The sequence below is a fragment of the Phasianus colchicus genome, chromosome 21, assembly GCF_987193195.1.
Source record: "Phasianus colchicus chromosome 21, bPhaCol1.hap1.1, whole genome shotgun sequence".
In the NCBI taxonomy this organism is placed as follows: Eukaryota; Metazoa; Chordata; class Aves; order Galliformes; family Phasianidae; genus Phasianus; species Phasianus colchicus.
Window position 1 is genome coordinate 8,683,580 of NC_143456.1, and position 27,901 is coordinate 8,711,480.

General features: G+C 37.6%; 1 protein-coding gene across 17 annotated transcripts in view; it reads right to left on the reverse strand.

The window, feature by feature from the left end:
- The window catches only part of BCAS3 (BCAS3 microtubule associated cell migration factor), a 304,411-nt gene that overhangs the window by 240,764 nt on the left and 35,746 nt on the right, over positions 1-27,901 (reverse strand). For all 17 annotated transcript variants that reach the window (XM_090122759.1, XM_090122758.1, XM_090122765.1 and 14 more), the window contains exons 8-12: positions 22,912-23,019; positions 20,243-20,319; positions 10,541-10,617; positions 8,758-8,841; positions 3,871-4,041 (exon numbers count right to left, since the gene is read on the reverse strand). In XM_090122759.1, the coding sequence (XP_089978885.1) occupies positions 3,871-4,041; positions 8,758-8,841; positions 10,541-10,617; positions 20,243-20,319; positions 22,912-23,019 (517 nt within the window). The remainder of the gene's footprint in view (positions 1-3,870; positions 4,042-8,757; positions 8,842-10,540; positions 10,618-20,242; positions 20,320-22,911; positions 23,020-27,901) is intronic.

A 27,901-nucleotide genomic window follows, 5' to 3' on the forward strand; every position in this document is an offset into this window, starting at 1 on the left:
TTTTTAAAGTTATTTTTAAAAATATTTATTCAAATATTTTCATGCATTTTGGATGATCTGTGGAAGCAATACAACGATGCACCATCCATCACGTCGCTCCACCAAAAGCATTGAGAACCAAGTTCTGTATTTTTTAAACGGCCAAATATTTCTCTGTCAACTAAATGTTGGATGTTTAACAGATTTACATTCCGTCACAAAACTGGAGACTTTTGAGAAAGGTCATTATTGCAGACTACATGTGGGTGGCCTGCTTGATGAATTAATTAAGGATACAGAAACAAAGGTTGAAAGAAAATAATTTTTCGTTTAAACTCAAGCCACTAAGGTCTTACACATTTAATTCCAATTATTGAAAAAGAGGACATCTGTAGAGCTTTAGCTTTATCCATTTCAACTAATTAACGGATTCAAATAAATAGTCATTACATCTAACTGAAAAGTTTGCTAACACTTCATTAGAGGGAAGTTTAAACAAGCGCACAGCCCTGTTAACATATTTTGGTTTACCACAAAGTTACTTGGGTATCTCAGTAATTATTTTTACTCCCTTTATAAATATATCATGACAGCCAACTCCAATACTTCTACATTCCTATGCATTTATTTAATGTTCCATAATTCATATTTTCTTAAAGTGGCCTCGATTCTGAAAGTAGGAACTACCACACAGTTGTGGGATATGAGATCTCACTACAGTATCTACATTTGTAGACAATATTCAAAATATTTTCCCCACGGATCTGCAAAATCACATTAGGAGACATTTCTGGTCATTAATGGTGCATTTTTCAGAGGTAAGGAAGTATGTGAACCTATGGCACAGTAGCACAGTGCATTGCATGAGGTGCACTGAGTTCCATCCTGCATTTGTTGCATTGCGTATCTTTGACATGGCAGACTGCATAAAGAAATGAGTGAAAACCTGAAGCTGTACTTTGTCCTTTTGGCCTATGCACATCCAAACCACGTTCCTTATTTCTACTGAGAGCAGGTAAACCTGCAGAGCGGCACAAAAATCTCCCCCCACTGAAAAAGTGCTTCTTTCTCCTTCAAAAGGACTCACTCACTTGCCTTATATTTGCTGCTTTTCTTTTCCATTTTCTTTCTCTTTTAAAAATGGCTTTGTTTCCTATTTCAGCTATATATTTTATCTCAAAGATATATTTTATTACTTGGAAATATTTTATTTCATCACAACAGGTAGATAGAAATCTTTACAGACCTAAAGGAGGTGAGGCATTCCCTGTACATTAGGAGACAGCCGATAAGAAAACAGCTCTCTACTTCTGAAATTCCCCTTTCTTAGTTAGGCTGCCAACTTCTGAAAATGACATGTGCACACAAATGCATTCACATAGTTGCTAGGCAAACCTCTGTTGCAAGGGACAAAAGTTTTTCATACTGGAAGTGCAGTCCAGAGAACACATGGACAGCATCATTACTTCTTGCAGTTCTCCTCTCCATCACTTCTTTAGTTTAACAGAAAGGAAGGGAACACTGTACTTTGGGTGACCACTGGCAGCAAAACCAACTTGCCACAGCAGAGTAAAATAATCTCAGAAATTCATGCCATGAAAAAGAACCAGTGCAGCTCCAACAATCCTACAGATTTCACATCTCTATGATGCTCAGCTGCCATTCTACATTGAGCTTTATGAGCAATCACATTCAGTGCATTGAGATTGCTCGCCTCATTTAAAGGTCAGACTTGCTAAATGCTTTCCTGAACTGAAGTTTGAACCAATTATGCTATAAGAACAAGCCAGGACTACCCAAACAGCGGCATGTCGTTCCTTACAGGCCTGCACAGGATTGCTGCCAGGCACCCGGGGACAAATCAAGTTGTATCACTGGCAAAGCCAGGCCCTGCCACCTCCAGAGCAGGCTGCGTGCACAGAACTTACATTTCTGCACGGCAATGGAAACCACCTGGTGTGATGGACAGCAGCTCCATGGGACTGTGAGCATGCACAGTGCTCCTCACACTGGGAGGTTCTTTACTGGGACCAGGTTGGATGACAGATGTTATTCAGAGCATATCCAAAATGTGTTTATTCTTAATAAACTTTCTCCTTCCTAGACCTACATTTTAGTATGAAAAAAATTGTAAAAAAGGCTTCTGTACCACAAAAATCCCACAGCACAAAAGAAGGTCTTTTTCTTTTCTTTTTTTTTTTTTTTGCAGAAAAACCCCCATAAGATTAATTCTGAAAGTGAATCTTAACACTGAAAATAAATGATTAATTTAATACTATTTTAAATTTTCAAATAACAAAAATATGAATGTAAGATGTGCAAACAATGAGGGTATCTAAATTAGAGTCTCTTTCCCTGGACATTCAAGACCAAAATTATTTTACTAGAACTGATGGTTTATTTATATTACAGCAGCATTATTTGGACAAGGCAAGCGTTATCATTTTTACAACTACTTTTCCACAGTGCCCTCTAGGCTTGATAGCTCCTTACTATTGGTAAGGTCAGAGGACAAGTTCATAAAACCTTTAAATCATGCATAACAAGGCTTAAAACCTAAGATATATCATTTTTTTCCCTAGGTATATAAAGAGGAATCAAAGCACAGACAACAACCATCAGAAATAATGACTGCATTAAAAAAAGCTTCATGAGAAATTTATGAAGCAGAATTTTTCTTTTTCTTTTTTTTTTTTTTCCCCTGGCAGTATAAGAAGAGTTAAAAGACCTTTTTTTTCCAGGAAATAAAAACAAATCCCAAAGTCAGACTTATTCTAAGATCTGACTTGGTGAGATGTTAGGTGAAATACATCTTTTTTCCCATTCTCCTCCTCTTTCTTTTTCATAAATTTTTTTGTATATTTGCAAGAAGGGCCTCTGGTATAAACAATCCCAATGTGATTCTGTGTTATTTGTCTAAATACTTCCGAAATGAATTCTCAGAACAACTACATTTCACACTGCATGTTGGGGTTGTTTGGTGTGCTTGTTTGTTTTCAAGTAAAATATTCTGTTTTCCTCTGAGGTAAGAAAAGAATGTAATTCAGCTACTGACTTGTCACTAATACTTTACTTTACTAAATTATCTGCAGTAAGCACAGAAGCACATGGAAAAACAGAAGTAAAAATAAATTGTTTTTTTCTCTTTTCTATTCAGTAAATGTAAACATTCAGAAGAAAAAAATCTTACAAAAGATATAAAGTCTGTGAGAGTCAGTATGAATGCTGTCTCCAGGACCAGATACTTACAATTGAAATGACTGACGGAGATGAGCAGAAAACAGATATCTGCTGTCTGTCACAGAGACAATTAGTTCAAAACATCCGTTCAAAGTCTGTGGGACAACTGGATGGATAATTTTGGCTGGGCACTGTAGTGTTACTAGAAAAACACTACAAATACCTCACAAAACAGCATCACATTTTATTGATTATATTTTGTACATTTTACTGTATGTAAAATGTAATTTTTGTTAAATTATGAGCTTTTGTATCTAATATCCAGCTTCTTTTTTACATTGGAATTAAACAATTCAGCGTATTTCTACACAATCACATTTTCCTGCCATATTACATATTAATAAATACCATCAGACTACATACACATTTCAACTGATCAGCATAAATCAATGTCAATTATGAACAAGTGTTAGAGAAACAAAATCTGACACTTCACACTCAATGTTGTCAAAGTGCCATATAAATATGTTCTAAGGACAATATATATTTTGGCGTCGTTTCAGCCCCAAACAGGACTCTGTCACAGCTGTGTGTGCACGTAAAAGTTCCTGACCCAGCAAAAAAAAATCTTATTTCAGAAGTATAAGATACATTTTCCTACGACTTCTGTCAAAACAAATCCTCATTCTGTTTCTGCACAAACTGCATTACCTGTCCTTCTGCCACAGTCTCCGTATCAATGATGGTGATGACCCCAGGCACCAGAGGGCTCCGGCGAACATTGCTATGAGCTAAAATTTCCTCTTCGGTTGCTCCCGAAGGCAGCGTCCCCGTCAGCTGCGTGACGACTTTCCCCACCATGGTGAGCCCAGTCTTTATTGTCTGTAAAAAGAAACAGAACCAGTAAATAATGCTTAGGGCTTTTCTGTGGGTCTACTTTGAATTTTTCTTTCCTCAACGCAATTAACATTATAACTAGACCGTACACACACATGAGAAACACACAAATGTTTTTGTTAGTGATATTTTAACTGCAAGATGTTGTATGCAATAGAAATCTCTTTAAAAGATTTAGCATCCTACCAACTCGATGTATTTGCTTTTATTTCTGATGCAAATGCTTCCAACACATTCCCAAAAAAATCCACAAAACTTCAGTGTTATCTGACTGCAAACATTTTTCCTTTCTTTAGCTTTTTCCCCTCTGCTTCACCATTTGAACTACCCGTGCTCTGCACCCGCCGGGTAAGTACCTAACAGTGCTACGTACAGAAACAGATTGTGCAGCAATTGAGAATGCTGAAAATATCCTCCAGTGCAAAACTCAAGGAATTCAGCCTCTGTTGGACAGGACAGACATGTTGTTCTCTCAGAAATTATGCATCTTGAGGCTTTAAAACTGAACAAGAGACTCAGAGCCAGCAAAATTAAAGACTCTGACCTCAAGGTGCTGGGAAGGACAACTCTCCAGAATGCACACCCATCCCAATCACAAATAATGTCACTTCCCATAGCCTGCATGTTTTCCAGACATGGAATTGAAAACATACTAATTGCACTCACTTTCATTATCTAAAGATGCTGAAGATTTTTTTTTATGAGTTTGCTCTGTTTTTCTTTTTTTTGTATGGTTTTTTTTTTTTTTTTTTCTGTATTTGGAGAAAGAGAGACAGCACACACATCAGGGAAAATGCACAGATTTAAAAAATGTGCAAAGCATAACTTGAAATATTTTCTCCTTGAATCAAGGACTGTGCCTTATTTGCTATAAAGAATTGTCCAGATTTATTATGCAATATAAATAAGAAATGGAAAAGGAGATCAGAACGGAATGACACTATAACAAGGCAATTCTTAACTAAAAAGACAAGCTAAGCTGCCTGCTAAATTGAAAAGGAAAAAATGCTCAGCTCACAGGCTGAAACCAAGAAGCAGCCACAAATCAATTGCAACTGCTTTGTTTAGTGCTAAAATCTCAAACTGCAGTGATTAGAAAACACATTAGTGTTCATCAATTAGCAGCCAAACGTTTGTTTTAATAATTCATAGGAAATGACTTACACAAAGTCTGTTAGTGTGTTGTCAGGAAAACCTCTGAAGGGCCAACAGAATTAGGCGCCACACTGTATTGATGGCAATATCCAGCCAGGAAGCCTGATTAACCTCTGAGATGCCTCAGCTGATGGACTCACCCCATTAATGCTAATGGAGGTGCTACCGCTTAAAATCGAGCCATGCCTTTATCATAGGAATGTCTTTGGGGTTTGAAGTCTTTAGTAACATCCTGCCATTTGTTTCTTATTTCTTTTTATACTCAGATGCAACAAATGACAATAAAACAGACAACGCTGGTAAATTGACAAGACTGAAAAATGTAACACGAAGTAGATGATAATATCCGACGAGCAGACCTGAAAGGCACCCAGTGCCATCACAAGAGCACATTTCAGCAGATGCTTGCTTTTTTTTTTTTTAACCCAAACTCACAAGGCAGTTTCTGACCAATAGTTAAAACCATATAAATTGCACTGGCAGTTTATACAGAAGGAAAGAGAAATCAGCATAGAAATACTATGCAGAAAATACCTACACAAGTTCAAAGACAAAAAGTGTAATCAACCTGTTTTGGAAAATATTTGTAACTATGGGAACTGAGTGACAACGTGTCAAGTATACATTTCAGATCTCACTAGCAAAAAATTACCATGCTTATCTAGCAAAATGAATTACTGTTGTGTTAGACCAGACTGTGACTGCAGGACTACTGAGAAGTAATAGGTGTACAGAGATGTGGCTGAGGCCATTAGCTCAGAAATATCAGTGCAAAGCCATTACAGCACTTACTTCTCCATGCTGTGTGTATATTTGCAAAAACTTCTCTGGTAATCTTTAACCTTTCCCATGCCATATCAGCTGTCCCCTCCATCCATTAGAGCTAATGACCTTGCTCTCACATAAGCTGTTAGTACTCATTAAGAAGTTATCAGGTAACAAGAGAAAACAGATGCAGCCATTGCTAAATCACTTTACCGCTATAGGATTAAAAGATATGGAGAAAGAATCAGCTAAAGAAGTTATTAGGTGAGAAGAATTTGGTTTATAATTTGATACTGGATATTCAACAGACCAGGTAAATTTTAACTGAAATATGTTAAAATTTGCACTGTCTCAATTTATTTGTCATCAGTGGGAACTGCCAACTCACACTCAATGAAATGTTCTTACAAATAAAATGGAAAATCTTAATCCAATTCCTGTAGGAAGCAATGATGCACACTGTGCAAACGCAAATTCTTTGCATGCTATTTGTAGTCTACTTAAAAAGAGCTGTTCACACTCATTCAAATATGAAGAAAAATATTTAATCAGATATACACACTCATAACTCATTTAATTGAAAAATCAGTACAACTTTAATTACTTGAGAAAATTAAAATGCATCATTCAGTGCCTGATAGGTTGCTCTTAAATCTTTTCAGTGACAAACAGAACATTGCTCCTATTTCTCATAACAAATAAACCACGTAATATTTATTTATTTATATATTAAAAATCTATAGAAAGCAGAGATATCAAAAAGCTATGCCTTGGAGATCAATAACTAAAAGCCTCACGTTTAGTCTAAACAAAATTAACATACACTCAATTATAGATTCAAACTGAAACTAAATACTTGCCCAAATGCCCTTCTTCACAAAGATGTTTCCCTTTCCTGCTCTTATCACATACGCTATAAAGCAGCAAGAGAGGGAAGAAATCTATTAACAGATTGATTTTAATTAGCATGGAAAGTTTTGAGTGCTAGGAATTCATGATTTTGGAAGAAGGTCTGCATGGGCTCCTCTAGAGTAGAGCACGCTGGAACACGACTCACCCAGGGATTTGCCAAGATCACAAGTGAGGAGATCTAAGAATGTCTTTTCCTATGTCTCCTTCTTTGCTATATCCAAAAATGGATAACTAAAACAAGCAGTTTTGCATTTGATTCTTATCTAAAACCAGGCACCTGGATTTTCTCTCATCACTAGCAAGGTTCAGTAAGACAGGGTCTATTCAAAAAGATATTCTACATCCATTCTACTCTGTTTGCTCTAACAGCAGAAAACAGGAGGTAAGGTCTTGGGCTTCATGGACCTTAAAACCTGTTATCCATGCTCTCTGAGGCTAAAGGCTTTGCCAGATGTCCCCTTTTCTGACTTTCAGACTGTTGAAAAGACTTAAAGAGAGTAGCGCTTAAATCTTAGATGTCTACTGGAATATTTTGACAGTCATTATATGGTTTAGCAAAGCTTTGGACTGTTCTTCAGTCATAACTAGGCTTGGCTTTGGCAGTACAGTGATGTGTTTGTAAGTTTTTACTACATCTGATCATAACTGTGGCTGATTACACTTACCAACTTATCTGAGCTATTAGAAAATGTTAATGATGTTGAGAATGAAGGTGTTTGGGGAAATACTCCTCTGTTTTTTGCTGTTAATGGTGAAAGAATGAATGGATGCAGCTAATTTTACACAGTATGTTCAGAAGAAAAGCATGTTCCCCTCAACAATGTAAAAACACATGATTTTTCTCCCACTTCAACCGCAGTAAGATTGTACCCAAAGCTATGCTGATGGAATATGTTCATGTTTATGTTTTGTTTTTACATGAGATGGCATGACCTATTCTCTTCTTTTTGTGGGTATTTGTAACAGTTGTTTTCTTCAGTGACATTGAGCTTTTTGTTCTGTGCTGTCATTTTATTCCTATTATTAGATTTGTTTTGCTGTGTGTATCAGAAATGAAAAGGCTAGTGGTTACAAGGGAAGCTTGTAATCAGCACCAAGTTTGCTAGACAATGCCAAAACTCACTTGTGTGTGTGTGTATGTGAGAAAAAGAAATAACTTGGCAAAACCTCAAGGAAAGGAATGGGGCAGGGTGGGGTGGGGGAAAACAGTCAAATGACAGTTCTGCACTGTCTTTGGCTTGTTTGGATTTTTCCAAGCCATGGTCATTCTTTGATGCTATGAAAACCCAGACATTTCTCTTAAAACAGAGAGATATTATAAAGTCATAATGACTAAAATTCCTAGGCAATCGAACCTATACATAAACAGTCATTAATAAACTCTAACCTTTAGAGAAAGCTACTAGGTAATTAATTAGCTTCAGTACTGCACTGTCATCATTCAGAGAGATTAAAGCACATAATGCTGTGAGTCCAAAAAGCACTAAGCACTTGTAAAGTTCGTTTCATGATGCTGAAAGACAAATAATATGCAGCACTATTTTCAACCAGGTAAAACTGTTGTATTATGAACAGCCAGAACATCAATCATTTTACAGTGATTTTCCTGTAAGAGAGGTTACTAATATGAATTGCTGTTTTAATAAATGAAAGATCAGTTCTAAAGGACAGGACTAGTTCATCCAAAAAAATGGCTACTCAGAACGGTTCAGAATCAGGCCCTGTATGTGCCCTATCACTAGCATCTTCTTACCATTTTTTTTTCTCTTTTGTGAATGAGAAGGGGGGAAAAAAATAGTACAATTCAGCAGGGAAACCTAATAATTATCTTATATGATAACCTCTCCCAGCAGCAAATGATGTACTCACTTTGGCAGCACTAATGACTGTGGCAGTGTAAGACTGAATGTTGTCTCCACAGGCTCCACCACGGGACTGATGGCATCGGATCAGCTACAGAAGAAAGACAGCAACCAAGTAACTACTATTAAACTGCACAAACCCATAACCCATTACCATAACTCTTGTTTATCGTGTACAGTGGTGTGCATTTTCCTACAAACAGCAGAAAGCCCTGCTGAGACACTTAACCCCTTTTTATAATCTTCTGGGTGCCACCCAGACTGTCGCGTACGGAACTCCAGTTTTCAATTACCAGTCACTACGAATTCATAAACTTTGAAATGGTGGGATTTGGGGTCTGGCAGCAATACCACAAATAAATTTAAATAAATATAATCAAAAGCTTTAGCCATGTAAATGTAACTTTAAATATCTGATATTCTAAGAATCCGAATGTGGCTTTGCTCTCCTTTTCATGACAAGCAAGCAAATCAATGACAAAGGAAGAAAGCTACTTTAAGCTTTACATTTAATAGATTAGAGGAATGTATGTGGGGTTTGCTGCATATTGCCTTCCGTCAAATTTAATAAATCAAAACAAGACTATTCTACCTTCCATTAACCTACAAAGACAGTTCTTGTCACTGAACCCTAACTCTTAGTAGAAGCTCTGCTTACTAAATAAAATGGCAAAGAACTATGGATATTTGTTACTGGTACACAGATCACATTGCCTGCTTAACTGTTTTTGCTAAAAGAAAATTAAGAATGCTTGTAAGATATCTGTTTCTGTCATACTTACATAAAAACGAAAAGAATTAAACTAGGGAGAAATGGAAAATCCACAGAGGATATACCTGGGCACATGTGGCTATTTAAATTCATTTTCTGATGTAATTCTTTGGCTGACCAGCAGTTTACACTACTGGCAGTAGCACTTTCTGCATCCCAAGCTGACTGACTGCATTTAATAAAACCACATAGGTGTGACATCAAAGGAAAGAGAGTCTCCAATTTGCAGAGAAATCAGTTGTGCTCTAAAGAGTGTAACCACAAACACGTTTATAAAGTCTGCTTCTCTGATGATTTCTGATTCAGCACTGAAAAACAGCTATGCCAGGCACAGGTGGAAGGGAGAAAAAACATCTGCTTTGAAGTAAAAATAAGGCATTAGAAGATGAATTTAAAGTTTCCAAACACTTCAAGCTTTAAATACACAGTCCCTTCTCTGGCCCAGGGCAGGGTGAAAAAGTGATAATTGTTTTGTTTGGGATCTATTTCCTTCTTCTGTCCAGAAATAAGAAAAATTAATTCAATCTTTTTTTTTTCCCCCAGAGCTTAAAAAATTCAGTGAGGACAGATTTCCTAATCTACAGAATGCATTGCTGTGTTGTCAAACAAACTCACAGCCCTGTTTCAAATGTTTGCCAGCACAGACTTTAAGAATCCTTGCTTCCTACCTTTCAGAGGAGTTTTAAAGTTTACAAATACAAAATGTATTGGTTACTGAGTCATTCCCTGACCATACCCATTGATAGCTCTCGTCTCTGCCTGTGCTACTTATGTATTTATACCTTCCAAGTCCATGAACTTACATCAAATGTGCAAAGCAAAGATATGACACATGTGAATACCAAAGCATGACTAGTGCGGGTCAAAGATTAGGTCTGTCACATTCTGCAAGTCCTCTTGGAAAAGGTCATCTGTTTTACATAGCTTATTTCTGAGATTGTTTCTACATTTCAGTCTAGCTTTTGTTTATGGAATAGGAAAAAAGGAAAGTATTTTTTGAAAGTAAGTCCTTCCTTACCTTATTTTCTGCATAAGCAAGCCAACGGCTTCCAAGGGCAATAGGATTCATGTTTGGCCCTGGACAGGGATAGCAGCCTGAAAAGTTTTAATAGGCAGCATTAAGAAATTTCTTACTGACTTGTTACAAAGAATTTTACTTATTGCCAAGAAAACGAAAAGTCTAAACAGAAACCTTTCAATTCCTAATATCACTTAGTAAATGCTTGCATTTTTGTTCTGAAAGATAAAACTGTGGTTAGATGAACTATTTTGAATAGTTAATTATGTGTAAATACCAGTTTCTCCTTATGCTTGCATTTTTTAATGTCATTTTGATACAGTGCGGCGAGGGGGATACTTAAAAGATTGTCTCTATCCATTCTGTATCTTCATATCCTAATTCATTTTGCTTCATTGACATGTCTCAATTGCTCAACACTTTCTGTTAACTTCCTAGCTCCTCTAGATTTTTGTGGTGCAAAACAAAGCACTGTACTTGGTTTTGTTTTAATATTTCTACATACAAACCTCCCAAAAGATTTCTGCATGTGCTTAACCTTACACAATGGATTTGTCTTTCCTTTAAAATCAGTGGCAAAGTTTCCATCGTTCATCTGCTTTTTATTAGCTGTGTTTTCATTAGAAATAGATATATACATATGCATAAAATGAAAATAAAATGCACAACAACTGGGAATATCATGCTATTAACTACTAAAATTAAAATAGAAAATTTAAAACCACTAAAAACAATTAGATAACAGCTAAACATGAATTAAAAGCTGACTTCAGGGGCTGCTGTGCCAAGGTGGGAGGCTGAAAGTTCACAAACCACAGTTGCAGAGATGAAACCACAGACCTGTTTACTGATTAGGGTCCTGATAGTGGGATTTGAGCTCGGATGTTCCAACTTCAGCTGGTAAACAAAGGTCTCCAGCCACAAGCACAGTGCCATCTGCTAGACATAACTGCGGCATCACTTTGCAGGCTTGCAGAACAATGAGAAAGGTGTGCTGGGGTGGTGTTACCCAAGGTGTGCACGTATCGTTTGAAAAAGGAATTTGACAGAACTGAAAGACATGTGGTGGCATTTCACTGCGCACATGTAGAAACAGCTTCTCTACCGCTATTGCAAAGACAAACAGCTCCTTATCTCCACTTTTTAAAGCAGAGTGCTGAAGGTATTGCAAAATTCGGAAGATCACAGCAAGCTATTTCAAAGGTCATAAAGCAGGAGAAGGGAAAAGCAGCAATTCATCGAATTACATCAATCTCAGGCCAGGAAAGCAAAACCGAGCGAGTATTTTGTAAGGTCTTATCACTGCCTTGATCTCAGGAAGGAAAATGAACTCTGAAGAGATGATGCCACAATTGTTATTGCATTCCAGAAGTGCATAAAATGTGGGTAGCCAGAGACTCTTAAGGAACAAAGAAAGAAAAAAAAAAGGTTGTAAATACAACCCTGGGTTGTAAATACAAACGTGTTCTTCCGATGACATTATAGATCACGACCAGTAAGGTTTTAATGCCGACTTCTGCTTCAGCAGTGCTTGTCTGGGTCAGTAAAGACATTCAGATTCCTCAAATTGTATTTATTTTGCTCCTTTCTTAAATATAAAATAGATCATCAAAAGCTGTCAGATGAAAACTCTCATGATTGAAATCTCTACAGCGACTTTATCATCGATCTCTTGCATTTCCCAAGCTCTGCAAGCACCTCGCAGTGTTCATGCAGCAGAAAACAAAACTAAACAGATGCCTCGATGGAAAAACACAAGCAGTGCAACAAGAAGAAACTTCCATATTGGGACAGGGAGCTGGTCTCAATTATTGCAGTGAACTGAAGTAATTGAAGAACTACAAAACAGCATTCTTCTTCAAATTAAAAATTAATCAAATACAAAAAGCAGTTATCTTAAAGAATGGACTGTTTTCACCAAACCTATTGTAGGTGGGTTGTTCCACGAACTGGATTTGGTCAATTAGATACAGCTCCACACACAGATCAGCCAATTCTAATAATATCCTCCATAGAGGTCAACAATTCAACTCGGTACTAAACTCTTCTCTCTGATACAAAAAACAGAGTAAAAAAAAAAAGAGCTATTTCCTCCTTTTCTTTTCTTTGCAAATCTATGCATTTTGGAAACATGCAGCAGTACAAGGATAAACAAAGGGTTATACTTTATGGGAAGGAAAAGCAAATTGTTTTTCTGCTTTCCAAAAAAACAGCTGGAGTCAGCAGAACATCATCTACCAGGCAAATGAAAAGACAGACACAGCGTGACCTACCCGGCTCGGCTGCCCAATCCCTGCTAGCCCAGCTCTCTTAAAGATTAACTTCTATTTCTACTAAACTTCAAAACAACTGAGAAAAAATCCATTCTAAGCAACAACAGCAGCAATTTTAGCATGTTTACAATAAGAATGAACATAATGAGAATGCAGAACTAACTGTCAAGAAGACCAAAGTTTCCAAGTTTTAATGACAGTATGGAGAGGTCATCCAAGAAAAGATCACGATGGGAAAGTCCTTCCAAAAGTACAGCAAATCAAGCAAGTACTAAAAAACACGAGACCTTACAGCGAGCCTTACGGGGACGATCACCCACGAAAACATAGGAAAAAACTACTGGAGACGTTTTAAAATGCTTTTAGGTACCCAATTGTCCTCTCTCTCTGTGCTTTGAAAGAACACACGCAAGAAATACACTACTTAAAGCTGTGAGATGGCAAAACTAGAAAAATACTGCTCTGAAAGTCCAAATGAATCCAAGCAAAGACCTTCTGTGGCCTCGGCAAACCCCTGAGCACAGCAGCTCCAGCACTCTGCATCCCCACGCAGGGGGGATGTGGCGCAGTGCCCCACAGCCTCCGGTTCTGGGCCGTGTCTTCCAGGTCTGACCTACTTCAACGTGGTACCATAGGTTGATTCTTCAACACCTCAATTTCTGTTGTTTAGCATCTTTTTTTTTAACCAGCATAAAATTTTAGTATGAGAAATGCGGAGTTTGTTATTAATTGGAATCAGAGATTCCAAGGTTTCTTCTTGTTGCGCTGCATTTATATATTTGTTTTTACTGATTACATAGGAATCCTAGAAGTTACTTCAGGTCCTCCAAAGAGCTATACAAATGTTTGCTTAAAGAGTGACCAAAAAGAAGGCATGTTGATTTTCCATTATTTTTCAATTACTTTCATGACAATCTGCCACTCTGCCCACCATAAACACAATCACCTCATTTTCTTAGGCTGAAAATTCACATAAATACCCAATCCTCTCAATCTGGATCTTTCCACTGCTCTTTGCTCCTACAGAAATTAAACCTCCAGTCTGTTTCTTAAATTATTTTCATGAGACTCATCTCCTAGCTTCAATAATGTCCGTGTGAATACAGAGACAGCAGCCAAGAAGAAAAAAGCAACACATTCCTCTCCCCCTCTTGCTTTTAAACAAATAGCAAGTTGGGAAACACTGCTAGGAGAAACAGGGCCATTATACAGTCACGTCAGCCATAACAGAGATTAAGGCAATAAATCACAAACATGCCTCTATTAAAGGCAGCTCTCCATCAAGCTGCACAGGTTTTTCATGCGGAAAAAAAAAAAAAAAAAAAAAGCTTAAAAAAAGATGTAGAAATAAAATCCCAGTAGGAGATGCAAAGTTGAGGACTGAATGCTGTGAGGATTTTTGATGGCCATAAAAACTTGGCAGTTTGAACTTCACATCCAAGCAAGCATTCCTTGGAATCCCCCAGGCAATCATGTGCCTCCAGCAGCTCCATTCTCCAGGAGACTCTTAGGAATAGCACCATGAGATCCAGCAGCACCTTCACGGGCACTGTGCATCCTGAAGCACAGATGTGCTCCACTCTAAGAGATGCTGCACACGAACCAAATATAACACAACCAACACTGCCTGCTGGAAAAGATACCCATGCAGGTGGACTACTGCCACAGTTCAGGCTGTAGTGTTCCTCCCTGGTCCCTCTGCTGCAACATCCTGCATCACCTGAATGGTTCTAAATGAAGAGTGAAGGCAGCTCTGATTGCTGCAAAGTGTCCAGGTTTAAATGTGCACCAGAAGGCAATGCTTCTCTCTAGAAAAATCTGACACTAAGTCAGAGCATGACTGAACTAAGTCAGAACTTGTTTTTCTTTTACCTAAGCCACATACCCATAGATGACCACGGTGTCTTCCACAGGGTACTGCTGTATTTCCTTCTCAGATTGCATTACAGCATGTTGTAAAACACCTTGCTTCAAACTGTTGCAAATTAACATGCAAATGAATAAAGCAAAGTGAATGAAAAGTCAAATCAGAGGTGCCCAGAGGTGACCTTCCTTTCCTGGGCTCTCACTGATGTTCCATGCATTGAAACTCATTCTTTTTTGTATCAGCTACAAGAATGATTCGTATTATTATCATGCCTTTTCTCTTCAATACATGTTCCACACCTCATATCTGGAAGGAATGCTGATTTTCAGCTGCTGGCTGTAGCTTGTAACCAATTAATATTTTTTTCTAGGTTTTATGAAATACACAGCAGTCTGGAGTAATGAAATTACAAAATTACTTTAAGTATTGCAATCCAAAGCAGTCAGAAAACAGATCCATAACAACGAGCATAGAAAGGGTATTAAAAATAAATAATGGGTAGAGTGATACCCTTGTTGAAGGGAATTGTTTATTCCAAGGAAAACAAATCATATAAGCTGTTTTATCTAATATTTTGTATTTGTTTGTGGGTTTTTTTTTTTTTCAGCTTCACCAAGCAAACCAAATCTATTTGTTTATAAACTGTATAAAGTAATATTGTTTATAAAATCCTTCGGGTTCCATCTAGATGAAAGGCCCTATGTAAATGTTAGTGCTCTCACACTGTCACATACTTTCCAAAACTCGGCTATTGTTTTTGTACTTCCTTCTGTTTAAGTATCACCCATAAAAACTGAGCAAAAGAGCAAACCAGCAGGATGCACCCTACTGTGAAATCATGCTTGCCATCGAAGGCTTTTTTTTTTTTTTTATGATGATGATAGTGGCCTCATTGTTACGAAAACTCCAAAGAAAAAGAGCCACCCATGAGTGAAACAAAAAAGTACAGCCACAAAAGTACAGCCATATGCTGCTATCATGGGCCTTTGCAGTGCAATACTCAGATCCACTTAATGTTCATAACATCTAACGCAATGCGTTAGATATAAACACATATGCCTGCACATGTGTATACGTATATGTATATATAAATTGCTAAGATATAATTCAAAGGAACGTTTGATTCTCTTCAGTGATCAAAAAACACAGTGAAACAGGAGCTTTCTTCCCACCTGCTTCAGGACTTTCGATTTGCACTGAAGATCCTCCCTCCCCAGACCCAGGAATCCTATCAATTATTATACCATGTGGGATGTCCAGGATAAATGCCACTTACTGAGCACAGTCGAGAAGGGAATTGTACATTCCTCAAGAAGTTCTGTTTGTAACTCCTCAGGCATTAAACCTTCTCATGAGACCTCCACTGTTTTTACTTCAAAGCGCAGAGAGCAAACTGCTCCCTGTGTGCCTATCAGGGAAAAGGAATTCTAGCAAAGCTAACAAAAATGTTCAGAAAAAAAGCCAAGATGATTTCCAGATCAGACCTGTGACAAACTGAAAGCAATGTATTATTTCTTGCAAGTGAACATCAATGAAAGTAGGAATACCACATCCAAATTGCAGAATGGAGTATCAAACACTTCTTTCCTTATTTTGAGACATGTGGGTAGGGTGTATTTAATATATACCAAATAAGTTTTGCTTGTGGCTAGGCAAGTCTTTTGAGACTTTATATACAACAAAGTACTCTGACTAAAATCTAGAAAATTAGCTCTTAAGGCTCTAGCTGTACAGCATCAATAGAAATGTGGTGCCTGCTAATGGCTGCAATAACTGTCTTCATCCCTGGAGAATAATGGATGGAGAATATATCAATAGCAGGAGTGGAAGGGCCAGAGAAACTGAGCAGGCACTCGTTATCGGACACAAAGATGATGCCACATGCATGATGTTATCTGTGATAATCCTTACTTAAGGCCCAGGGGGTGGGCAGGATATTCGTTATAGAGAAGAAAGTATCCATCAGGCCATATTCATAATCATCAATGTTCCACTAAGTAAGCATTTTTGGAAGAGGGTTGTGGGAGCACTGATGTAATAGAAATCAATGAAACTCAGCTTTTCTGCATCTGTCCTTTAGAGCAAAGTAGGAAGAAGAGCTTGTACATCACTTTTGTTTCTAACTGTTCAATCCCAGAGTACTCAGAAAAAGACTCCAAAGGAAATCTTATGTGAACTCCTAACCACCTAAAAATCTGTTTTCCACACCTCGACATTCACAACTACCAAAAGGAAATGTATTTTTATTATTGGCATCAAATGACTTTTTGATGTTTGGCCACATGAGCACTTAAAACATGTGCAGGTTACAAAATTGCTATTTGGCTTTATGCACCCCCCCATGCAAATCTCTTCTTAATGAAACTGAGCTGGATCCAAGCACAACAGCATATAGTGCCACAGGAAAGCACTGCCACGAGCCTTCTGCAGAATGAAGCTACGCCTTTCGTTCCTTGGCAAGTTAAAAGAAGATGATCTCGTTGGGTAGATCAGAGGACATCCTGGTCTTTTTCTATGATTACCAACAGAAGTTGGTAATCATAGAAGAGAAGAAGGTTTTCCAATCAAGCTTCAGCAACTGTAACTCAAAACACCGAGATTGTTGCACCTGTACACTGATACTTCTTACAAGGCTCTGCTGGCTGACTGCCATTCTGGCAAATCAGTACTTTTCCATCTAATCACAAGCACACATAAAAAAGATAATTATATCAGATTTGCTCAGTTGGATCTGAAAAATCAGGAAACACAAGAGTTAAACATTCCAACGGCAGCACAAACTTGACCATGTTCTACATCCTGAATATTTTATGGTATATTTATTACAACAATATATTAAGCTACACATTTAACCACAAAAACAAAAACAGAAAGATAAATACTACTCATGTGCAACACAGCTGCATTAGCATTGCTGAGGAACATCAAACTTCAGAATTCCTGAAACTGTTTTTAATTGTACATTCTGCATTTAATTTCTATGTGTAAATAGTCAACAAAATGGGCAAGAGCTTCTGCTTAATTACGTTTGCATTCTAGCTGTCTGCATGAGGTTCCAGGGCTCCCACGCTACTCAGCTGATACAAATGGAAGATGTGATTTGCCCATCATCACTAAGTCCTCTTTTAAAAACATTTTCTTTTTCCACACAGTAGTTTAGACAGTAAAGGAAACATCTTCAAAGGCCTACTGATCCCATTTTTATATTTTTGACCTTCTAAGCCATCACTTCTGACCAAAAGCTGTCAGCTAACACAGCTGAGCATCTTCTCCATGAAGATGAATCCTCTGGGCAGTGCTGCTGTCGTACTGCCTGGGCTGCAGCACACTGGGATGGCCCCAGGGGAAGCAGCCAACCCTACTGCAGGGATGCTCCAGGCACAGAGACAAGGAGGCCTACAAGACCCTTTGCAAAGCTGCCTTTATGGAGATTTCTCCTTGTCCAGTTTAAACTGACACTGCCCTTTTCCTATATAAAAAAAAACAAACACCAACAAACAAACAAAAAAACCCCACAATGACACAGGAGTCCAGCTGCTGGCTACTTGGTTGACTGTCAGAAACCGAAGCAGCTAACCAGGTAGAGCATTCGTACCAAATTTCAAACACATCAGAGTAACTTAAGCCTCTAAAGATGTATTTCCAGGTCAAGGAGATTTCAGCACATCCATAATCTGAAAACTCAGACAAAAGCTTTACTGCAGCCTTTAATGTGCCAAAGCACAGCACCTGCTTGATGGCGCAAGCTATTAAGAGCACCAACGAAGTTTCCAAACACTTGGAAACATGCTGGCACCTCTCTGGCTCCAGAGAGGCACCAGGAAACAGCACACATGGCTCAGTGCTACCTGGGCATAGGTGTGCAGCAGTGGACACAGGAAATGCTGCATCCCCACACGCACAGGGCAGGATGTGGGGTGCACATGAAGCCCCACAGCAGGGAGAAAGGTTGGGAATATCCTGGGTTTCTCGTGTTACAAACAGCACAACTGGAGAAATACAGTGTGAGCTGTGACATCTCAGAGCTGGAATTTTCATATCGGAGCTGCAAAAACTTTATTTTATCTTCTTTAATACCACTGTTGTTTCACAGAAAGGCGTGGAAATGGAAATTCAAAAGTTACAGTGAGGAATAAGATATCTCTGTTCCTCAAAATACAGTTAAACAAATTCATTTCTGAAAACACACTGAAATGTTATTTTTAGCTTGATTGTTTTTTACCAGCTACTTCAATTAGAAAAGCATAAGAATTGTTAAAATATACATTTAATCTAGATATGGTTTTTTGGTTTGTTTGTTACCTACAATAAAGCAAGGCTCGTACTCTGCCTCTCTTTGGTGGAATAAAAAAGAGGAGCAAGGAACAGGAGGACACCACAAGTCCCTTCCCATCTGGCTCTCCAAGCAGATTTTTATGCATCTTACATCCACATATAGGAAGAAACTGACACCTATTGGCAACTTTAATATTACTGCATAATGGTGCTCCAAACTATTACAGGAAGAGCTTCTTGTAACTGGGTTTTTCTTGATACGCACAGATAACACAGAAAGATAATTGAGAACCTTTCTATTTGTAACTGAAAATACACCCAGGAAATTTCAAATTTCCTTTTTAAGTGAAACACCAATTCTTCCAAACTAAATTATCATCTTTTAATAATCTACACATTTTAAGTGGCAATTCTAATTGATAGACGCTAGCACTATCTGCATAGATTAAATTTTATTTTTTCTGCAGTGAATATCTCCTTGGTGTTCAGTATTACAAAGACACATAGGCTGTTAGCAGGTAAATTACATCCTAATCTTACCTACATCAGCAACAGGTCAGAGCAAAAGCAGCAGAAAACATATCACCTCTCTCTACTAACACGTTGATTACTTGGTTACAGATGTTGAGGCAGCAAAGGGACACTTACTGCAGAGGAATAGCTGTTGGAGAGCCTTCCCTGTTACAATCAATTGCCTGCTACTGCAAGGCAAGCAATAAGCTACAGCCGGATACAGGAGTCTGAACAAACAGTTCCTTCAGGTTCAGGATATATGTAAAAGCATCTGCAGGCAAATACCTACCTGTGGTTTTACTACTACAATACATTACTGACCAACTTAAGCTCTGGGCCCTGCTGAAGTAAGGATAAACAAAAATCAAATACACCTAAGCCTAAGGAACAGCAGAAAATAACAAGTGTACAAATTGTTACCAATTTGTTTCCAAAGTGTTGCTTTCACACACAATCCTAAATTCAAAACCTGAACTCTTTGCACGTATTTGTGCAAAAGAATACTTCAGCCACTCAGTGACAGCAATGCAGGTGCTTGCCAGAACTGTGAGAAATTAACCATGGCAACAATAAATGCAAAACAACATGCAAAAGAGCCACAGATTCACAGAGTAACACCTGTAGGTTTTCTGAAGCAGCAGATTCCCTGAAACCTTGGCTGTGGCCATGGAGACCTGCAGATGCTTTCAGGATTTAGAAGTAGAAATTTTTAAACATCTGATTTATCTCGTGCCACCCCTAGAGCAAAATGACTGAACCCAGCATGATACCTACTTGTCACAAAGAATTTTTTCGTGAAAGTGCAGCTGTCAAAGGCAGCGATTTTCTCTTGCAGGACTACGACGAGTATCCTGAAAACAAAGAAATGGAACGTGTACTTTAAACATTAAATGCATTGGTTTAAAGATTCAATATCTAAATGTAATTATTTCAAAAGCATCAATATAAATTCTACTGTGATAAAGTGCCAGGTTACCAATACATGGCAGTTATTGAGGATTCTCTCTCATCCCAACCACATAACCTTCATTTCAGGAAGTACACAGATCTGATACAGAACAACACAGCGTATTTATGATTACCTTCTGCAGTAAAAGCTCCATTAGAAAGAAAGAATGGAATTGCAGGGATCCTGAATTACTTTCAATGACTCAAATAACAAATCAACAATTGGTAGAACACAAGCTATATTTGAAAGAATCCCATTGCCCATCTCATTGCAAATTTATTAAACCACCGTGTTGTTCTTTATTAAAAGCAGGATTTCTTTTCATGGCAAAACCATCATTGCACAAACCTGTGAGAAATTTGTGCCAATTAGAAAAATTACAAGTGCAAGTGTATGTGTTCACTTGTACATGTACATCTTTATAATGTAAAATATCGGTTCGTCACCTGGAGAAAAAACCATGACAGCTATGTATGAAACACCATACTGCCTTAATGAACAAGGGCCAAGGATGTAAATTTGGAAAGTGCAACATCTTCAAAGTGTAGTAACCTCTCAGTACATTTCCTTTGGTAAATAACAACTCAGTGAGAGGAACTGAGATATCCTAAATGTAATTGACTTAAGATTTTTTATTTGCTTCTGTCTTCTATTGTCAAAAGGATGCTTCTCCATCCCTTTCCAAGTTATAAAACTCAGATTTTGTGCTATAATCTCTGCATATATGACTTAATATTTGCTTCAAAAAAAAACAAAGTTTTTCACTAAACAAAGCGTTTTTCATCACCTAAAACAAAGGAGAGGAAAACAACAGAAACCTATCAACTCTCACTCCTTCCACGAGGCTGAGAAAAAAGTTACTCAATGAATAATGGAAAGACTTTCAATGCATGTGCAACTGTAATGTATACATAAAAAACTATGTATATTTGATTGTAATATTTCCCAATCTTGTTAGATTTTTGTTTTCTGCTCTTTGAAGGAGTACTGTCATTCCTTATAAATGAAACCTACCTGATGGATGATTCTAGAGTACAAATACATAAATAATAAACAGTTCTCCCTTCTTCTGCAACTCAAGTTTTATTTTAAACTCAAAACTTTGGACTCCATTAGTCTATTGTATGGTTAACGCACCATTAACACTGCACTTGGCCACATTTAATGCATTTTCAATCTGAAATTGTGAGCTTTCTGTGGATAATAACAGAATCTGATACGTTCCAGAAAAGCAGCTACCCTGAATACAGCCACACAGCTTTGAAGTAACTTTTCCATTTTTACCACTTAGGAAAAGAAACATTAGACCTTTTAGTTAGGAGAGACTTTGAATGATGATTTGCCTTTTGACTGTTTTTACAATTGGATTTTTCTTCTGCTAGGAGGCCAGGCTGGAAAGATTTACTATCATCACACTGTACACAAGGGAACTTTAAATTTTTCAAGGGATAGTTGCACAGATAAGTACTGAACTCCTTCTGACAGGCCTTTAAAGGAGCAGGGACCAATTCCTGGCATGTAACTCAGCAACTCAATCACTGAAGTTGATCTATTTCTCCATATAGTGACCCTACCCACACCTTATGGTATGTACATTGAATGAGGATAACAAGCATTACAATCCTTTTACTTCTTTAAAGACACTTACACCACCAAAATCTCATATATAATTGGCTGTGGTATTAAAGGTGTTTGCTCAGCAGTACTATTTTTCTTCTATTTGCTTTTACTTGACCTAATTTAAAACATTAGCGTTTAAACTGGGCAGGAAGAAGCATCAAAGCAGCACACATCATGGACTTGGGTCAAGAAGTTCTACCAGGAGTACTAAAGGATTATCATCAATAGCATCACGCAAAAGATGGATCTGGGTTTTCTGGTCTCCTTTAAAAATATACAGTAAACTACAACAGTATTCAGTTTTCTGTGTCCAAAGTTCAGAAAAATCTGAATCCATGACTGCACAGAATGGAGGTATTTACAACCTGACATTCAATCTTCCAAGTCAGAAGTCAGCTGACAAGTCCAACTAAGAGATGCTTTGTTACTTTACTCAGGAATTGTTCTCCGTAGGGCACAGCGTACGCTAGGATTTTTTCTGGATGTGCAGGAAGGTACTAACGTATCTTGCAGAACCATGAAACACAAACAAAAGAGACAAGCCCTACACTGCCAAATTAGACATCATTTACACTGTGATCTCATTCCTCCATCTATAGGCAGAAGACAAAGGATTCCAACGATTCCTGTTCACTCTCATCACAATTTAGGGAAGCTTAAATGACTTAATATGCAAAATGTTTTGTGCTTCAGGGAAAGGCACTGGAGAAGCATATTGTGGTACTCAAAATATTACTTGAGAAACGGCAAACAGAAGATAAACTTGCAGCAAAGTCAAAATAGTAAAACCAAGGAGTGCACACACCAGAAATTGCATCCATTACTGAAATCCTGCATGCTTTAACATAGAAAGATATATAGTAAACATCCTTACCTTTTATTGCAATGCAGATCATAAATAGGAGTTTTGAACTGTATAGACTTGACCATCTCTCCTGTTCGTAAGGAATAAAGGTCCACACAGCAGTAAGGTGGGCTTGTGCTAAAATGAATAAAGAAACGTGGGATTTTAACAGAAAGAAGGAATCTTTGTAAAGCGATTTTCATATTACTTCAAGACAAGCCTTCATACACTTAGCAATAAAAGCATAACGCTGCCAAACATGAGATCAGTATAAGCTTCCTACATTTAGGGAAGGCACAATTACCAACTGAGTTACGATAGCCACAGTGGTCAAAAACCTGTACTGTGCAACCAATTAGCAAGCACTTAGTTTCCTTTGTCCCAAACTAAGACTTTGGAACATCAGATCCGACACAAAATACAAATCATTTAACAGACATGAAGTTTTTAGGCTACATTTAAGTCATTTTAAAAACATCTTACTGAGTAACACTTCCCTTAAGGGAATACTTCATTCTGTGCAACAGCTGAGCCATATGACTATTCATTTGATAGAGATGCATTACACAGAACTTACACTACATCTCTAATGAACTTTTGTTTGAGTTATATAGATCTCTTCAACTGCTTCATGTCACTTTTATCATTTAAATATAAATAAAACTCATAGGGCCATTTCTTAATAAAAAGGCTTGTTTTCTTTTGAGAGGGGAAAGTGCTGAGTGTTCCGATAGGGCTGAGGAAGGTAGTGGTGGAAACCATTTTACAAGCTGAGGAGAGGCTTTGATGTGGCAGTTCTTTTCCATAACACCTTTTTTCCACTCCAAGAACACATTAAAATGTTGGCTTCTTCTGGGTCAACGAATATGAAGCAGCACAAATTGCCAGCTGTACAAACAGACTCTAAGTATTGGTAAAGGAGGGTGTTTCCCCTTACCCCTATCTGTTTTATTTTATGGAGTTTAACACAATTCCTGACACAACACTCGCTTGTCCTTTGGATCTACTCAAGTTGTTCGAGAATATTCTGGAGAAGAAGAATACAATCCCCAACTATTTACCTTAACTGTTGTGAATCAACAAAATGCTACAGACGATACGTACACAACAGAGACCAATATATAATGTAAGCAGAAAAAGACAACAGTCAAAGAAATAATAGAAAAAATAAGTCTGACATTTCACCTATGAAAATTCTTCCCAAAATATACATTTTTCTAGGCACGCACTCAGGCTAATAAGTAGGGGGGTGCTATTTCTTACTTTTAAGCACTTCAAAGGCCCTTCAAAAACAGTTTTAAAACAGTAAGACTCAGGCTTAGTTTCGTTGTGTTGGAAGCTCATTGCTGCTAGAAAAGACAGAAAATCATGGACAGAGTTTGTGTACAAACTTTTCCTCATACAAGCACATTGACTACTGAAAGAAAATTATTATTTTGATGGAAGGGTACAAGGATTGTTATTTCAAAAACTGGAATTACACAACATCATATAGCTAAAATTACATTTGCATAAGTGAAATCCATTATTATTTCCATTTAAGCTCATGTGGAACATAACTGCATTAACTGTTCCACTGGACATGTACATAATTGCATGACTATAATTCAAAAGCACACATCTAATACACACAGCACCCTCAAAATTATTGGAAACAATCAATCTTGCGCTCAAATGAGTAATTTTTATTACATCATACCTCTCTTCTGGCTGCTTGTGAGAACGTTCTATCAATGCTTTTTGTAAGCTGCACTGGCTAAAAACCAGCAACCTTTGAATTCAGTGCTAATGATGAAGTAGGTTGTGTGGACTGGGCCAAAAGTACTCTAAAATTCTGCTCAGCTCCAACTCAACTCCTCCTTTCAACAGTCTTTTCATTCCCTGGTACACTGCAATCTATGACCAGAAAATGATGTGCCAGGTTGTTGGTAGGTTTTTTTTTTAATTATTTTGTAAAATACGTATGAAGTCAAGGTCAGATAGATTTCAGAAAGTTCCTGAGACTGAATGAGGAGAAACAAATGGCAATAGCCAAAAAAAAAGAGTCAGATCACTAGTTCCAAGATTTTAATTTCATTGTTCAACAAACCCAAATAGAAAGGATCCTCCAACACTTCAAAATTTAATTCCTTTCCCAAATAAGTTATTTTTTTACTACTCCAAAAATGTGAGCCTTCTGAATGAACTTCCTTTACTCTTCTTCATATCTTCCATCTTGCAGCAAAATCAGTTCTTCTTAATAGGAAAATAAGGATTATAGACACAGACCTAAGCATTCATTTATGTGTCATAGCACTTAGAGAATAATAAGAGCATCGTGATTACTGACTGCTCACAGTCTCTAATAAGAGCTCACCCTCCTCCACTTCAGTGACGTCAGCCTGGTGGGTTCTGTCCTTTCCCTTCCCAGACTCCGATATGCAATGGATTCTATATTGACCTATTTTAGCTTATTAAATTAGCAGACAAATAGCACTTTGTCCTTTCCTTTCCCCTCTAAAGGAAATTCTCCCACAGGTTGGTGCACCAAAAGGACTTACTGAAATGTCTAACAAGCAGGGAAGGAAGAAAGGAAGTAAGAACACAGGAACTGAGCAATAAAGGATGTGCAACAGCACTGCAAAAGCTGCAGCTGGCTTGCCATTACAGAGCTGCCACGTAACACAGCTTTTTCTGATGCTCCTCCGACATCTTCATAATTCCCAACCTTCTTGAAACAGAGTGCAGGGATTTCCAGCACCAACACAGCAGAAGAAGGTAGACTCAACTACAGTGTTCTCTATGTTCTTACAGCTGAAGATCTAGAATAATCTGGGAACAGTTTTTAAAAGCTTGAAATCTCAACTCCTTTTAACTCATTATTTAAGGTGCACATTAAATCAAATCTTCCAAACTAGAGAATGAGTGCATTTTGTCTTCTTTGATATCACTTCTGCCATCTATTTTGTTTTATTATTCTGTTATGAATTTCAGCTGCAAAACCAGATGCATCCAAGTTGCCAAAGAAAAGCACCAAACCCACTACGGATTGCCAGACAGAGCCTAAAAAATTTGCAAAATCATCTCTTACCAACCAGAGGTTCTCAAAACCTCAGAATTGTATGAAACCAGAAATATTGCATCTTGCTCTATTTCAGGAATACAAAATAAACATTCATTTCATCAAAGGTTCGTACAGCCACAGTGTAAATGTGCCTGAAATAAGCCAGCTGATGGCCTATGACAACAAACTACCGCTATCAAACAGGAAACAAAGAGAGAGACCTCTGGCCAAAGAGCTTTCCTTCTGATAATCTGCAGCGCCGATGGTTCATGCTTATCTCGTTGGTGAGAAGAGCTCTGGTCATATTTCAGTGTATCCGTGATGGTTATGTAAAGAGGAAAGATTAAGACAGGAATGTGACAGCGCTGGTTTTTGCGGTCTGGTAATTACATTAAGTCTGTCACAAATAAAATTCTTGCAAATTACTCCCACAGATTATGAACAAATTTTTGCTGTGTATCCTGTTTGTTAAATAGCTGCTTAAGGAAGAGATAACAACAACTACTTTAAAGATAGCGGGCAAAAAATTAACAACTTCAAAACATTAGCATTAATAAATACAGAATAATGCACAGCTCTTACATCTTGTATTAGATTGTTGCACAGCAAGGATAGAAAGAAAAATAACAGATGCCTCGTACAGCTGGCACTTGACTACATCTGTGCTTATGCATCACAACATAAGTGTCACCTCTTCACAGATTTGTTAGCAATGACTCACAATTTATAAAAGCTATGTAAAGTGTTTGCACACAGAGACACTGCACAAAACACACAATTTTTCCATGAAGAATGGACAAGATTGGTGGAACCAAAGTGAGGCCGTAATTTTCTGCTCCTAAAAAGCCTTTACAGTGCTTTCCTACAAATGGCAAATTCCCATGTAAATCTCACCGTAGAATTTTAAAAAACATCTCAGACAAATAGTGTTTGACTGCCATAGGTATCCCTAGAGCTTTTATTCTCTCTTCACAGACGATGAGGCCAGAATTTCTAGAAAATGAGATTAAGGGAAGCATCTCCCTCCACCTCCCTTTGCTCTACGTATACACAATTTAAGCACAGTGAGATGTGAGATGTACAGCGAGGCCCCTTTGGAACGATGACAAGTTAGGAGATCACAACAAATTTTATATAGCAACAAAATCACTAAAATAATAGAAATAGCCTTCATTAGGAGAAGTATACAGTTGTACAGCACGTTGTAATGATTTCCTATCACCTGTAGTCCTTTACAGAGACTCTGCAAGTTTCTTCTGAAGAACAGTTCAATTATTATTGATAGCAAGTGTGTTAACAAAATGAATTCAAGTGAATTTAAAAGGTAGGATGGAACAAGGGGAAAGAGCTTCTTTCCAGATGCAGTGACAAACTGATCCTTTTCTAAGGTACCATTCTGCAAAGCACTGTGTTCTTCCTGCCTGCTGGAATTGCACCACATTCAGCCCATCTTCTAAATTACACAAAGAATTACATTACGTCTGCCTTGTTCTGCACCCTCACAAGGCAGTTCCTTACCATATTTACGCAGGACAAATATTACACGTATTAGCAGCAGGTTTCCTAGAGTAATGATCTTCATTTCTCTTTTATAGTTTCCATAATAAAATAAAAATTCCTTCTTGTGCCGTCATGTACTGATGTTCCTAATGCACAGGGCAATATTTAAGGTTTTCAGAGGGGGTGGAGATGTAAAAAAAACACATCAGCATAATTATAATCTAACATATAGCCATAAAAAAAAAAAGTAGTCTTGGATTTAATCGCTATTCCAGTTTTGATACTTTCAGGCATTATCTGGCAAGTTATATCAACAACATTCAACAAATTCCTACTTGAATTTGATGGGGTTGAGCCACGCAACCGTACCAGTTACAAGTTATATTATAGTTAGCACAAATTATTTATTGTTCTAAGTACAGTATATTTAGCAAGCTATTCAGATCAGTAAATTTAACAGCACTCGCTAAGCCACCC